Here is a 13,287-nt window from a genome sequence, read left to right as displayed (position 1 = left end):
TCGGATTAATCGCGTGGGTATACCTTGATGATATATTGACTTTTTTCTGCCATGCTCGAGGATCACCATCTGCATTTAAAACAAGTTCTGCGTCGTATCACTTTCCAACTCTCCAATAATCATAGTATTTCCTGGGTACTCCCTGGATGGCACAAAAACGAGATGCAACATGATCGGGGTTGGCGAGCATGGGGACAGAGTTGGGTTCTCCTGTTTCATTGTTTCAACAGGTCGAGGTGCAGATGTTGGAACCAAATATCAAGGTCTGGGTAGCCCAATTGATAAACGGGTTATGGTATGTAAGCCAAGGAAGTCCCAACACCACTGAGTAAGAGGGAGTCAGCAACACATCAAAAAAAGCATGTTGTTCAACGTGTTGGTTAATATTCAGATTGACAGGTATCAAATGATGGGTAACAGGACCAGATGATATCAGGGTCCCGTCGATTAATGCCACTGTTGTCTGAACCTTCTTCTGGATCAAGGGTATACCATGTACTATGGCAAATGCTTGGTCAATGTAGTTACCCGAGTCACCAGAATCCAACAAAGCCAGAGTGGAGATGTTCTGCTGTGTGGCAGGAATGAAAAGGCGAATATCCAGGACCAAAAGACAAGAAGCAGGCATCAAATGGTGACAGGGATCCGGAAGGACAGGTGGACAAGATGTGTTTGGCGTCTTCTTCCCCTCAGACAACAAGCCCATTAGTTTTACAACGAACTTGGTGGGCGGTCCGGACAGGTACCCAGGAAATGCCCAGATACACCACAATACAGACATAACTGATTGGTTCTTCTTCGTCTCTTTTCTTCTTCAGTGAGTGGACCACGTATTTCCCCCAGCTGCGGGTTCTCCCTGTCCTTCTGTTGCCTTGACTGGTCATGTCGGAGCTGGTCTGGGGGGTGCAGTGTTCTGTACAGTCCATCTCTTCTCTCCCCTTCTTTACGCCAACTGATGGTCGATCTGAAGTACTAAATTTATCATAGCGTTGAGATCTTGGGGTTCCCCATAGTGCACCAGTTCATACATTAGCTCTTCTCTTAATCCACGTCTGAACAATATCCGCTGAGTAACCTCGTGCCACTGGGCATCAATTGCCAATTGGCAGAACCGGCCGATGTACAAGATCAGGTGCTGTGACCATTGTCTTATGTTCACAAGTTGATTTTGGGCTCAGGACATCAAGGTGGGTGATTGAAAGGCTCCCAAGAACGCCTTTCCGAATTTGTGAAAAAAGTCCAAAACAGGACTATTCGTGGACACGTAACGAGCTGTCCAGGCCAAAGTATTCCCCACTAGATTGCTGAGTATACAGCAGATTTTGGCTTTGTCATGGGAACAATTGACCAGGCGAAATAGAAACTGGATCTTTCAATGGTTTATGTACTCACTCAATTTCCTGTGATCCCCATCGAGTTTCATGTTTGTTGACTGAGCAGCGGCGTGTTCGGAGGGTGGTGCTGCAACATTGTGTGATAAGGCTGCTATTAGGGTCACATTCTCTTGTTTAAGGGCTGTCACTTTGAGACGTAATGCCTGTAATTCTTCACATTGTTCCTGCAATGCCTCCATGTCTTGTTTGGTCTCTTGCCGTCTTAATCTATAGTGCCTGATCACTGAGGTGTGGTTTACCGTTGTTCTGGTGGCTGTCACGCGTTGTCCCAGCCCCCTTCTGTCCCAAGCAAAATGGGTATTTGAACCAGGTCGGGGACCAGTTCCCCCACACCACAGGCTCTCCTCCCAGTATTAACGTGATGCAAGGGCAGTGGGGGCCCAATGAACCGGGAGGCGGAGGACTGCAGCAATCAATACTCTTAGGGAGCCACCCCTAGAGCAAGCCAGTTGGAATTAAGCCAGAAGGCAACCACTAAGGGATCAAGAATAGATACCAAAGTGAAAAAGGAACCAAGGAAGGTCAATGAACAGACAAGAGGGGCAAGAATGCCAGGAGCAAAGGGACCGACAACCGAGGCTACCAGGAACGTAAAGACTCAAATAATGGAAGTCCCACTGGCCTTTTATGCGGATTGCAAGCAGTTCCAGCGTTGGCCGTTGCCTTAGCAACCAAACGCTGCCGTAGCCAATTATCAGAGCTTTTGCTGCGAGGCAACGCCATGATGTAGGAGCGCAGCCTCACGGGACCCGGAAGGGCCGATTACGATCGTGGTGCCCCTTGCAGCCTCCCTGAGAACTGCTGATAGGTGTGGGTCCGCCCGCACCTTCGCGGGTACAGCCACCAGGAAGCCACAGGCATGCAGCGGCAAGTGCCCACCGTGAACCTCAGGTAAGTGCCGGCGGGATGTGATCCCTTCAAGTCTATACAGGTTTCTGGCTTCAAAACTACTGATCATTTCAATCCAGTCTATCCAAATGCGTCATGTCACCACCTCTGGAAGGTTGTGGTACTCCTCTGTGAGGGGCAAGTGCTCCCATTCTGCAATTTTTGCCAGAGCACCGTTTACCCTCTAACTCTCAGCCTTTAGTATCGATTTTCCTCACAAATATTCAGGTTCCTAAACCTGTAGTTTCAAATGTGTACCATAACACAGCTACTACATCTTTAGCACCTTCTTTGCCCAGAGCTGAATCACCAACTCTGGTGGGTGCTTTTACATTGCCTATGGCTTCTTTAGGAGAAAAGGCTGTTCTGAAGCCTTCTACACCATCTTTAGAATCCATTGATGCAATAGCTTCTGCAGTGATGCAGCCCGTGATGCCAAATGAGTTCTTGGAATTATTTCCGATAGACATTTGCCATCTAAACATTTCATTTCTGTTCCTACCCAGATGCCTTAGGGTTGGGAGCGCTATATAAATTGCAAAAATAAATCAAATGAATCATGTCATAGAACAGCCTTGTATGGCTTGGGGGCAGCCTAATTTCATAAGGACAGTCACAGCGGCCCAGCTGCATCCTCCTTTACCCAGCTGATACCTCATATGCCCAAGTGCATCCTCATATGGCATGCATCATCTGTTATTCCAAGGAACATCCTTTCATAACAAGTGTATTATGAAATGTGCTAGTACTGTCATCAAATACTAAACGCATTTTCATATGCTTAGGGTACTCTCATTTCAATGGATTGCTTTTCTCCTGCAGATTCCTCATCCTGATAGATATCCAACAACCAGCTTTGCTGTTCGGAAAATCTTCAACAGGGGGCGTAGTGGACCTCAACTTGGCCGTTGATCGTCGATCCGTCTTGTCCGGCTCTCGATCGTCGGCTCCGGAAGTGATGTCAGGCGTCTTATATATAGCACATCACTACGCCCCATGCTTCAGTTCCATTTTTCTGCAAACTTGCACGCTGAATCGGGAACACGACTCGAGTTGCACGGTTCCTCAGAAAACCTTGACGCAATGTCGTCTCACATTGTCACAGGCTTCAAGCGATGCCGCGATTGCGAAGCCAAAATGTCAGTAACAAACCCCCACAACGTGTGTCTCTGCTGCCTAGGTGTTGCTCATGACACAGAGGGCTGCGTGTCATGCGTAAATATGCAACCCAAGTCCCTATGTGAGAGGGCTGGGAAACTGGCTTTGGCCCCACCGGTTGCCAAATCTCCGGCGCAGTCCCTCGGAGGCCAAGACAGAGGAGCCCACTCCCGACAAGGGCAAAGAACATCACAAGAAGATAAGGAAGCAGTCCCACTCTAGGAGCCATTCCTCGTCGTCTTCCTTGTGGAAGAAGAAGCAGCACCACCGCCATTGACGCAAGTCCAGCTCGTCGGATCAAGGTAAGCCCTCAGCAGAACCAACCCATCGGGAAGAGTTGGAAAGCTTTAAGACTTGCATGATTGATATGTTTAGGCAACAAACTGCTGTAGGTGCGGCCCCGGCCAGCAAGCTTTAGCTGCAAAAGCGGCACTCGGTGCTCCCGACCCTAAGCCAGCCATTCCGTTGACAGCGTTGATGTCGAACACGCCTTCGGGCATCAAGCCTACCAGACATAAGTCACTGGAGGGCCATAAGGCTGAGGCCCACGGCGCGCATTGTTTATCCAAGTGTCCCTCTGCGCCAAAAGAACCTTTGGCATCGAAAGCCTCGGCTTCGAAACCAATTCTCAAGACCTTGGCGCCGACAGTCGGCGACGGTTCATTTGTGCCACTGTCGAGATCGTGTTTCTTCGTCTCGATGCAATCTATATTTGGCGTTGATGACTCCGATGACCCAGTTGACCCGGTTTACACAGGTGCCGTCATCGTCGATTCTTTCGACGACCAGGCCGATGTATTGGCCCTAGTTTAGGGTGTACAAGGCGCCAGTGTTCTGGATACTTCCCCAGACCTTGAGTTACAACAGAACCAGCCCTATACCCATGCTAATATCAAGTTCAGGGATCTGGCTCACAGGGTTGTTGACACCCTTGGGTTGAAGGGGTCCACCACACCTCTTCTGGGGTATGAGCTCCCTGACATTTTGGACGAGGGTCCCACAGTTGAGCATAACATGCCATTCAACCCAGCCATTGCGCTACCCTTAGCCTCCTTATGGCAGCACCCATGTACTATTCCCCCTGTGAATGCCAATTTTACAGGGAAGTATAGGCCGGCAAGAGGAGACCCTTCTTTCCTCGCAACACACCCTTCCCCAGAAGGGTTGGTTATACAGGCTGCCACTATTTCCACCAGACCTGCGGCATCCACTTCCAATCTCAATATGGACTGAGAGGGAAAGAAATCAGACGAGTTGGCCAGATAGGTGTTCACCTCTGGCAGCATGGCGCTCAAAGCCCCTAACATAGCATGTGGATTCACCAAGTACTCCTTTGGCTTATGGAAGGCTGAGGAACATGCTGGTGAATACATCCCTGAGGGTGCCATGTGGGACAGTTTTTTACAGCTGGTGGAGGATGGTAAGGAGGTAGCCAAGCAGTCATTGCAAACGGGCCTGGACGTAGCAGACTGCGTTGGCAGAGCAATGGGTTCAGCAGTAGTGATGAGACAGCAAGCCTATCTAACAACATCTGGCTTCTCTCAGAATGTTCAAAACAGGCTTCTGGACATGCCCTTTGAAGGTGACATGCTTCAATGGATTGCTTTTCTCTTGCAGATTCTTCATCATGAAAGATGTTAATCTCCAGCTTCGCTGTTCAGAAAACATTTCGGCAGGGGGCGTAGTGGACCGTGACTCGATCGTCGATCCGTCTTGTCTGGCTCCGATCGGCAGCTACGGAAGTGACGTCAGTCGTCGTATATATACCACGTCACTACGCCCCACAAGTCGGTTCCTTTTTTCTGCGCGCTTGCACGCTGCATCGAGAACACGACTTGAGTTTACCCTACGCTCTTATTGTACTTTGTACACTTTTTTTTTCAAAAACCTTGACTCAATGTCGTCCAACAGGGTTTCGGGCTTCAAGCGATGCAGCGATTGCAAGGCCAAAATGTCTATGACCGACCCCCATGACGTCTGTCTATGCTATCTGGGTGCTAGTCACGACAAGGAGGCCTGCATGTCGTGCGCAAAGATGCAGCCGAAATTCCTGCGTGAGAGGGCCGGGAAACTGGCTTTGGGGCGACCGGTCACCAAATCCCCGGCGCGGTCACTCGTCCGGTCCTCGGAGGCCGAGTCGGAGGAGCCCACCCCCATCAAGGGGAAAGACTGACATTGTAAGAAGACCAAGAAGTGGTCCCATTACAGGAGCCATTCCTCATTGTCTTCCTTGTGGAAGAAGAAGCGGTACCACTGCCATCAACCCAAGTCCAGCTCGTTGTTGGAATGAGGTAAGCCCTTGGCGGGGCTGACCACTCGAGATGAGTGGGAGAGTTTTAAGAGCTCTATGTTGTACATGTTTAAGATGCAAGCAGCTGTAGGTGCGGCTCCGGCCTCGACCAGCAGGCTTTGGCGGCTACAACGGCGCTCGTTGCTCCTGGCCCCAAGCCAGCCACTCTGTCAACATCGTTGGCGTCAAAAGCATCTTCAGGTGTTACTCCTGTCAGGCATAAGTCGCCAGAAGGCCATAGGGTCAAAGCTCGAGCGTCCCTCTGCGCTGAAAGTACCCTCTGCATCGATAGCTTTGGCGTCAAAGCCCATCCTGAAGCCTCCGGTGCCGACAGTCGGCGATGGTTCCTTCGTGCCACTTTCGAGATTGGGTTTCTTTGATTCCATGCACTGCATATTCGGAGGACACGGTTTACACAGGGGCCGGCGGTGTTGACTATTTCGGCAACCAGGCCGATTTATTGGCTTTGGCTCAGGGTGTACATGATGCCAGTGGTTTGGATGTTTCTCCAGACCACTGGCATCATTTGGCTTATGGAAAGCAGTAGAATAGGCTGCTGAGTACGTTCCTGAGGGGGTCATGCGGGATGGCTTTTTACAGCTGGTGGAGGATTGGAAGGAGGTAGCCAAACAGTCGTTGCAGACGAGCCTGGACGTGTGTTGGCAGAGCTATGGGTTCAGCAGTTGTGATGAGATGCCAAGCTTATGGTAAAACTCCTGGCATCTCCCCAAATGTCCAAAATAGATTGCTGGACATGCCTTTTGAAGGTGACATGCTTTTCGGGCAGAAAGCGGACGAATCCCTGGAGAAATTCAAGGAGTCGAAATTAGCTGCTAAATCTTTGGGCCGAGCGGTGCAGCTGGCCAAACCTGCCCTCAGCTTCCCCTCCAGGGGCCTAGGCTATAGACGGTATGTACCCTATGGCAGGAAGGCGCAGCTCCCGCAAACAAGGCAAGGGCAGAGGCACTTCTTGCCTCCCGGAAGGGGCATAGAGGCCTTTAGAGGCCAGCAAGCAGCAACATTGGCAGGCTCCCTCTGAGCCGTTTTGATTTTCCCCTCTTACGATACACCGGTTGGTGAACGGTTGGCAGGGCATTGGCCCCAGTGGCAGGTATTAACATCCGATGAATGGGCTCTGTAGTTGATGTCGGTGAGGTTATTGTTTGCCTTTACAAAATAGGCCTCAAGACACACCTCTACCTCCCCCAATCCAACCGGGACAGGAGCTCCAGAAATAACTGAGAGCCCTGTTGTTGAAGGGTGCCGTGGAAGAGGTACCTCCTGATTAGAGAGGGTCGGGTTGGTATTCCCGGTATTTTCCGGTGCCCAAGAAGGGAGGAGGTCTCCGTCCCATCCTGGACCTCAGGGTCTTGAACAAGTTCTTGAGGAAAGACAAGTTCAGGATGGTGCCGTTGAGAGAGATTATCCACGCTCTCGAACTTCAGGACTGGCTAGTGTCAATAAACCTATAGGATGCTTATTTTCATGTGCTGATACACCAAAGGCACAGGAAGTTCTTAAGGTTCCTCGTAGGGGACAAGCACTATCAGTTGAAAGTGCTCCCCTTTGGGTTGACCTCCACGCCAAGGGTCTTCACCAAGCTCATGGCGGTAGTTGCGGCTCACCTCAGCAGATCCGTGGTCCATGTATTTCCATACCTGGACGAATGGCTGATCCGAGGGAAGTCGGCGGGGCAAGTCTTGCCTCATCTGGAAGACACCTGCCTACTACTGCACAGGCTGGGCTTCTCCCTCAACTTGATGAAGTTCCATTTGACACCAGTTCAGTGGCTCCAGTTCATCGGAGCAATCCTAGACACCCGGGTAGGGAAGGCTTTTCCTCCCAAGGAGAGAGTCAGAAACATAGCCCAGATGGTGCATTTGTTTCAGAACCACGCCACCCTTCCAGCTGCTCCCTTCCTCCGCCTCTTGTGTCTCATGGCCTCCTGTATTTTTCTAGTGCCAGAGGCCAGGCTGCATATGAGATCCTTCCAGTGTCTCCTGAGGGACCAGTGTTCTCAGTATCTGAGAGCACTGACTGATCGCCTTTCAGTGTCCAGCCAGGTAGTCCGTGAACTGGTGGCACAAGCGCAGCAATCTATTGGCGGGGGACCCTTCTGGGACCCTTCTGGCCTCCTTGACCCCAGGCCTGATTGTTCACGGATGCCTCCCTGAAGGGTTGAGGCGCCCACTGCGAGGATTTGCAGGTGAGCAGCCTATGATCTCCATCAGAAGCCAGATGGCATATCAACAGGCTGGAGTTGCGGGCTATCAGGTTAGCCCTGAGGGCTTTTGCCCCGTCTCTCAGAGGGAAGTATGTCCTCGTCCTGATGGACAACACTGTGGTGATGCACTACCTCAACAAGCAGGGTGGTGTACACTCCCGTCCACTCTGCACAGAGGCAATTCAGCTCTGAATTGCGAGAGAACCAAATCTCGGTCTTGGCAGTTCATCTGGCGGGGGCAGAGAACATCTTGGCGGATGCTCTGAGCAGGCTTGCCTCGGTGTCCGGATCTCCTAACTCAGTCGGAGGGTCCAGTGCTCCACCCGACCCCGGATTCCCTCAACCTACATGTGTGGCTCTTGAGAGGATGAGGTATTATGACTGGGACCCCTCTCAGAGGAGGTACTTGAGGTGTTGCTGGCTGCATGCAGACCTTCTACAAGATCTCTGTACACGTGTAGGTGTAGAAGATTTAAGGCGTGGTGCAGGGAACGCGAGACTAACCCTACGTCTTGCCCCACCATCACAGTGATGGAATTCCTTTTGTCACTGGCCTCTTCAGCTTGCCACAGTCAAAGGGTATTTGGCGGCCCTGTCTGTGTTCAAGAGGTCCCCAGACCAATGTCCCTTTTTTACAATTCTGGTCATGGCACAGCTCCTGGAGAGCCTTCTCAACAAGTTTCCACCAACCCCATTTTTTGTCCCAGATTGGGATCTTAATCTGGTTTTGACCTACTTGATGGCGGCTCCGTTTGAGCCTATGCACTCATGTTCTTTGCGGCTGTTATCCCTTAAGACAGCCTTCTTTGTCGCAATCACATCTGCCTGGAGGCTTAGCGAACTGCAAGCCTTGTGCTGCAAACCTATCTTTCTGACGTCCTTTCGTGAGAAAGTCTCTCTTAAAGTCAGACCAGGGTTCCTTCCTAAGGTGGTTTCAGAGTTTCATCTGTCCCATTCTATTGATTTACCTGTCTATTACCCTCCTCCACATCCCTTGAAAGAGGAAGAGCGATTCCACCGCCTTGACCCCAAGAGAGCGTAAAATTTCTGTGTTGCTCGCACATAGATATCAGACCAGTTGTTCATGGCCTAGAAAAGGCCTTGACATCACTAAACAAACTCTGTCTCATTGTATTATTTTGTGCATATCCAAGTGTTACCAATCGGCAGGCAAGGAGCTTCCATTGGGCATTAGGGCCCACACAACCAGAGGGGTTTCAGCCTCTACAGCCCTCCAGAGAGGCTCCTGTTAGGGATATATGCATATATTGGACGGGGAGCTGATTGAAGGTTTGGTAGGGCGGTTCTACAGAATCTTTTGGTTTAAATCTTTCTGCCCTCCTCCATTATTCTAACTGCTTGGGGAGTCTATCAAGATGGGGAATCTGTGGGAGAAAAACTATCCATTGAAGGAGAAATGATTCACTGTAATGATCTTTCTATGGATTCTTCTCCTGCAGATTCCTCACAGACCCTCGCATCCAACCCCGCTCAGAAGGTTCTGTGGGTTGTTGCTTCTGTCCAAACGAGAGGGCATCTGATGATGGTTCTTGGATGACCGCTTCTGTTTCATTCTTTAAAAAAATATATATATATGTTTTCGTTCTTTGTTGTTCGGGATCACCCTGTTGGGATGTATCCATGTTAACGTTTTAACGGCTGATTAGCCTCCTCCTATGGTTTTTCCTTCTGCAGCATTCAAACGTGGAGGGAAAAAAGGGAGAAACTGAAGCATGGGGTGCAGTGACGTGCTATATATACACGACACCTGACGTCACTTCCGGAGCCGACGATCAAGAGCTGGACAAGACGGATTGACGGCCGAGTCGAGATTCACTACGCCCCCTGTCAAAAAGTTTCCAAACAGCAGAGCTGGATGATGGATATCTATCAAGATGAGCAATCTGCGGGAGAAGAATCCATAGGATCATTAAATTGAGTAATTCCTCTGTCTCTGTTTCTGCCCGTAAAAAACCTCAAACACACATATAACACCATCAAATGCCAAGTGTAAACTAATATGCCCACATACCACTATCTTAGGCTGTGTTCAGCCTCATATACCCAGGTCCTGCCATTTTATGCTTGGTATGCTCCTCACTTGCCAGATACAGCAGCACATTCCCAGATACTTTCATCCTTGGCCAGGAACAGCCGAATATACTCAGGCACATGGTATTATGCTTAGGAACAGAGTCTCTGCCCACATTCAGCCTGATATACACATGCCCTTCCCATATAGCCTCATCTTTCCAGCTACAGTTCTTTTTTTTTTTTTTACAACTGATTGATGTCTTAGGGGCCAGCAACAGACAGATGTGTCCTTGTACAGCCTGCTATGCCTTGGAAAGAATAACATGATATGCCCAGTTACATTTTCTTATTTAAAAAAACATTGCCTCATGTGTTCAGCTGCAGTCTCTTATGCTTAGGTACAGCCTCTTATGTGTAGGGCACTCTCACATATACAGCTATAGCCTTAAAGGCCAGGTATCCTAATATTGCAGGAACACTCATAAAGCAAGTTCCATGTGCATTTTCCTATACCCAGATGCTGCCATTATATTCTCTGAACAGCCTCATACACCTAGGTACTGCCATCATATACCAGGTAAAATCCCATCTGTATGTGTTTTTTAAGAAAAAGAACCCGAGGCGGGCGGGGGGGGTATCATTACTGGTCCGGTAATGTCGAAGGGCATCAGTCACAAGCCAGAGCGAAGCACGGGCTTTAACTTAAGCCCCTTCTCCCTTTCGAAGGCCGCCATTTGCGAGGTGGAGATACACCAGAATCACTACTGTTCCCAGCATCAGCGAGGGACAATGTAGCACAAGGTAAGTTGAGAGGAGGTGGGTGGGGCTTAAATATGAGGAAAAGTGGGGTTGGGGGTGGGTCGAAGGGGGTGCTGGGGCACGCTTAACAGATTCCGGTGGGGGAAGATAGCGGCCTTCCGTTCTGAGGAGGCTCAGAGCGGGGTCTTTCTGTGTGGTAAGAACCTCCACCCCCCCCTTGCAGGGTACTAAAAATGTATAGGATTTATATAGCACATGCCTAGATAGCAAGCAACAAAGTGCTGTCCAAAAATAAGGAGGGTATACAGAGAGAGGAGTACAGGGAGGGCCATGGGAGGTGAAAGGGCACAAGGAATTGCGTGTATTGTTGGCATGTGCTATGTAAAGCTTCAAATGTCCAGATACTGCCCTCAATTTATTTGTACAGCCTCCTATGTCCAAGTACCTTTATCCCATCATCAAGCCTAATTTCGCAGGTACAATCTCACTTGAACAAGTATAACTTCAGATTCTGAGGAACAGACCCATGTGTCCTGAGACAGCCTTGCATGTACAGGTATTGTTTAATTTGGTCACATATAGTTGTGCATACTGGTAAAGCCTCATATGTCATGTTGGATCACCATCCAAATTCATCTCACTTAAGTGTGTGCTGGGAGGAGGGGTTCTGGAGCTCTCCATGCAGGCTGAGCTTGTCTGAGTTTGTCTCCTCAGTGACTTAACTTACATGCATTGTGGCCATAGTTAGCCATGCTCTGGTATTTCAGCATATAGTGGGTACTATGTAGTAGGGACAGAGGGATTGATGCTCCCCTCAACCTACTCTTCTGGCCAACTGCACCACGTGTATCACTTTCATCCAGTGTGCTGAAGGTGAAAAGAGAGGTTCCTTTCTTGTGTTCCTCCGTATTCCACTCATCAACAAATACGAATCTGCTAAGAGACTAGAGGAGGAGCAAGGAGGAACACTGCAGAATGTAAACAAGGCTCTTAAAGAGCTGCATGCTTTTTAATGCTGTCACTGCTTTACAACCAGAGCCATTTCAGAACCAGCATCAGGGCTTTCATGGGATTTTCCAGGGCTGTAGGTTTTGACCTCTGGTGACACTGAGCTGGTTGACACATGCCAAACTGAAAAGTGATGGATGGTAAGTTTTTAATCGCTCTTAGCCACTGCTTTGGGTAACCATCCATACCACTGTTTTTCAGCCTAACATGCCATTACAGAAGAGGAAAACTATATGCTAATCACCCTTGTTCTGACCCCAAAAGAGGCAGTCCAGTCCAAACTGCTAGGTCACAACCTATCGATGCAAGACCACAAGCCAAACCCAGGCATGCTTTGTTATCTTTGAGCATCATGAGTGAACTGTAGCTTTGGACTCTAGACATAGGAATCTAGGGGCCTATGCACACAGGGTGACTTGTACAAAACTGACACATAATATCATCAATGTCGTTTTGGTTACTGATGTTTCTACCCTTGCTGCTCTTCAATGCTGGTTTTGAGAGCGCTATTGCCTCCTTTTTCCCCCCGAGATCTATTCCCACTTTCTTCTCTAACGCAGTTGCAGGGGTCTGTGAGGTTCCTACAATTTGGTTCTTTGACTATTACCCTCTCTAATGTTGATTTAGAATATATGTGATGTTCATTGAGAAAGGTTTGTGCTTTGTTCTCCTTCTCTGTCTAATGTTGATGTAAGGAATGTAGTTTGTTGTGGCTCCTGGGATTTCGAGCCACATCCATCTATAATGCATGTGTAATGCGGGACACGTTTGGGACATGTGGATCCTCCAAACCTCTCCTGTTGATCTATTATACAAGACTTGTTCTGCTTCCTAAGACACTTCACTGTGCCTGCCTCTAATACTGGCTTTTCGTTGTTTCCAGGCTATTATTGCAGCATATTCTAACCATGCAGCCAAATCAGTGGAATTAGCCAAGGTCGACTTTCTGAAAATCATACAACGATGGCCAACCTTTGGCTCAGCCTTCTTTGAAGTGAAGGTAGGTCAGAACTGGTTTTTGCCACCCAAACGGCAATGTACCCATTTGCTTTTATGTTGTCTAAAGTTCTTTGTTTACACTTTGTGGATCTGCGTGATTTTACCGAACCCAAAGGTTCGACTCCCAAAAGTTTAATTTTCCGCAAATCTATATGTGGGGGGAGACCCCCCACCTTACGCCTATACATTTTTGTACACACTTTACTACCCATATATATATATATATATATATATATGCAGAAAAGAGGGGGAGACATTTGGGAGTCGAACCTTTGAAATTCGGTCCTTTTGTACAATACCCACTTTGTTGGCTTATGGATTTGACTATTAGCTAATTTTCTCAATGTGATTTTTCTATTTCTAGCAAACCTCAGATTCAAACCTACCAGAGATTGTGGTTATAGTTATCAACAGGCATGGTGTATCTTTGGCGCACCCCAAAACTAAGGTAAGTAGCAAAAGTGTTCCTTGGAAGAAAGTGAAGAGGGAAACGAGGAATACAGGCCGGTCAAGCACTGCCGCAAATAGAGGGC

At 48.9% G+C, this 13,287-nt stretch overlaps 1 protein-coding gene across 1 annotated transcript in view; it reads left to right on the top strand.

Annotated features, from left to right (window-relative positions):
- Positions 1-13,287, top strand: part of MYO7B (myosin VIIB) — a 1,466,289-nt gene that overhangs the window by 1,399,546 nt on the left and 53,456 nt on the right. Inside the window, exons 45-46 of the mRNA XM_069617875.1 lie at positions 12,639-12,755; positions 13,119-13,202. Coding sequence (XP_069473976.1) covers positions 12,639-12,755; positions 13,119-13,202 — 201 coding nt within the window. The remainder of the gene's footprint in view (positions 1-12,638; positions 12,756-13,118; positions 13,203-13,287) is intronic.

This window comes from Ambystoma mexicanum, chromosome 10 (genome assembly GCF_040938575.1).
Source record: "Ambystoma mexicanum isolate Mex_15411 chromosome 10, UKY_AmexF1_1, whole genome shotgun sequence".
NCBI lineage: Eukaryota > Metazoa > Chordata > Amphibia > Caudata > Ambystomatidae > Ambystoma > Ambystoma mexicanum.
Note: the sequence above shows the minus strand (reverse complement) of the source record. Positions and strands in the feature narration are given on the sequence as shown.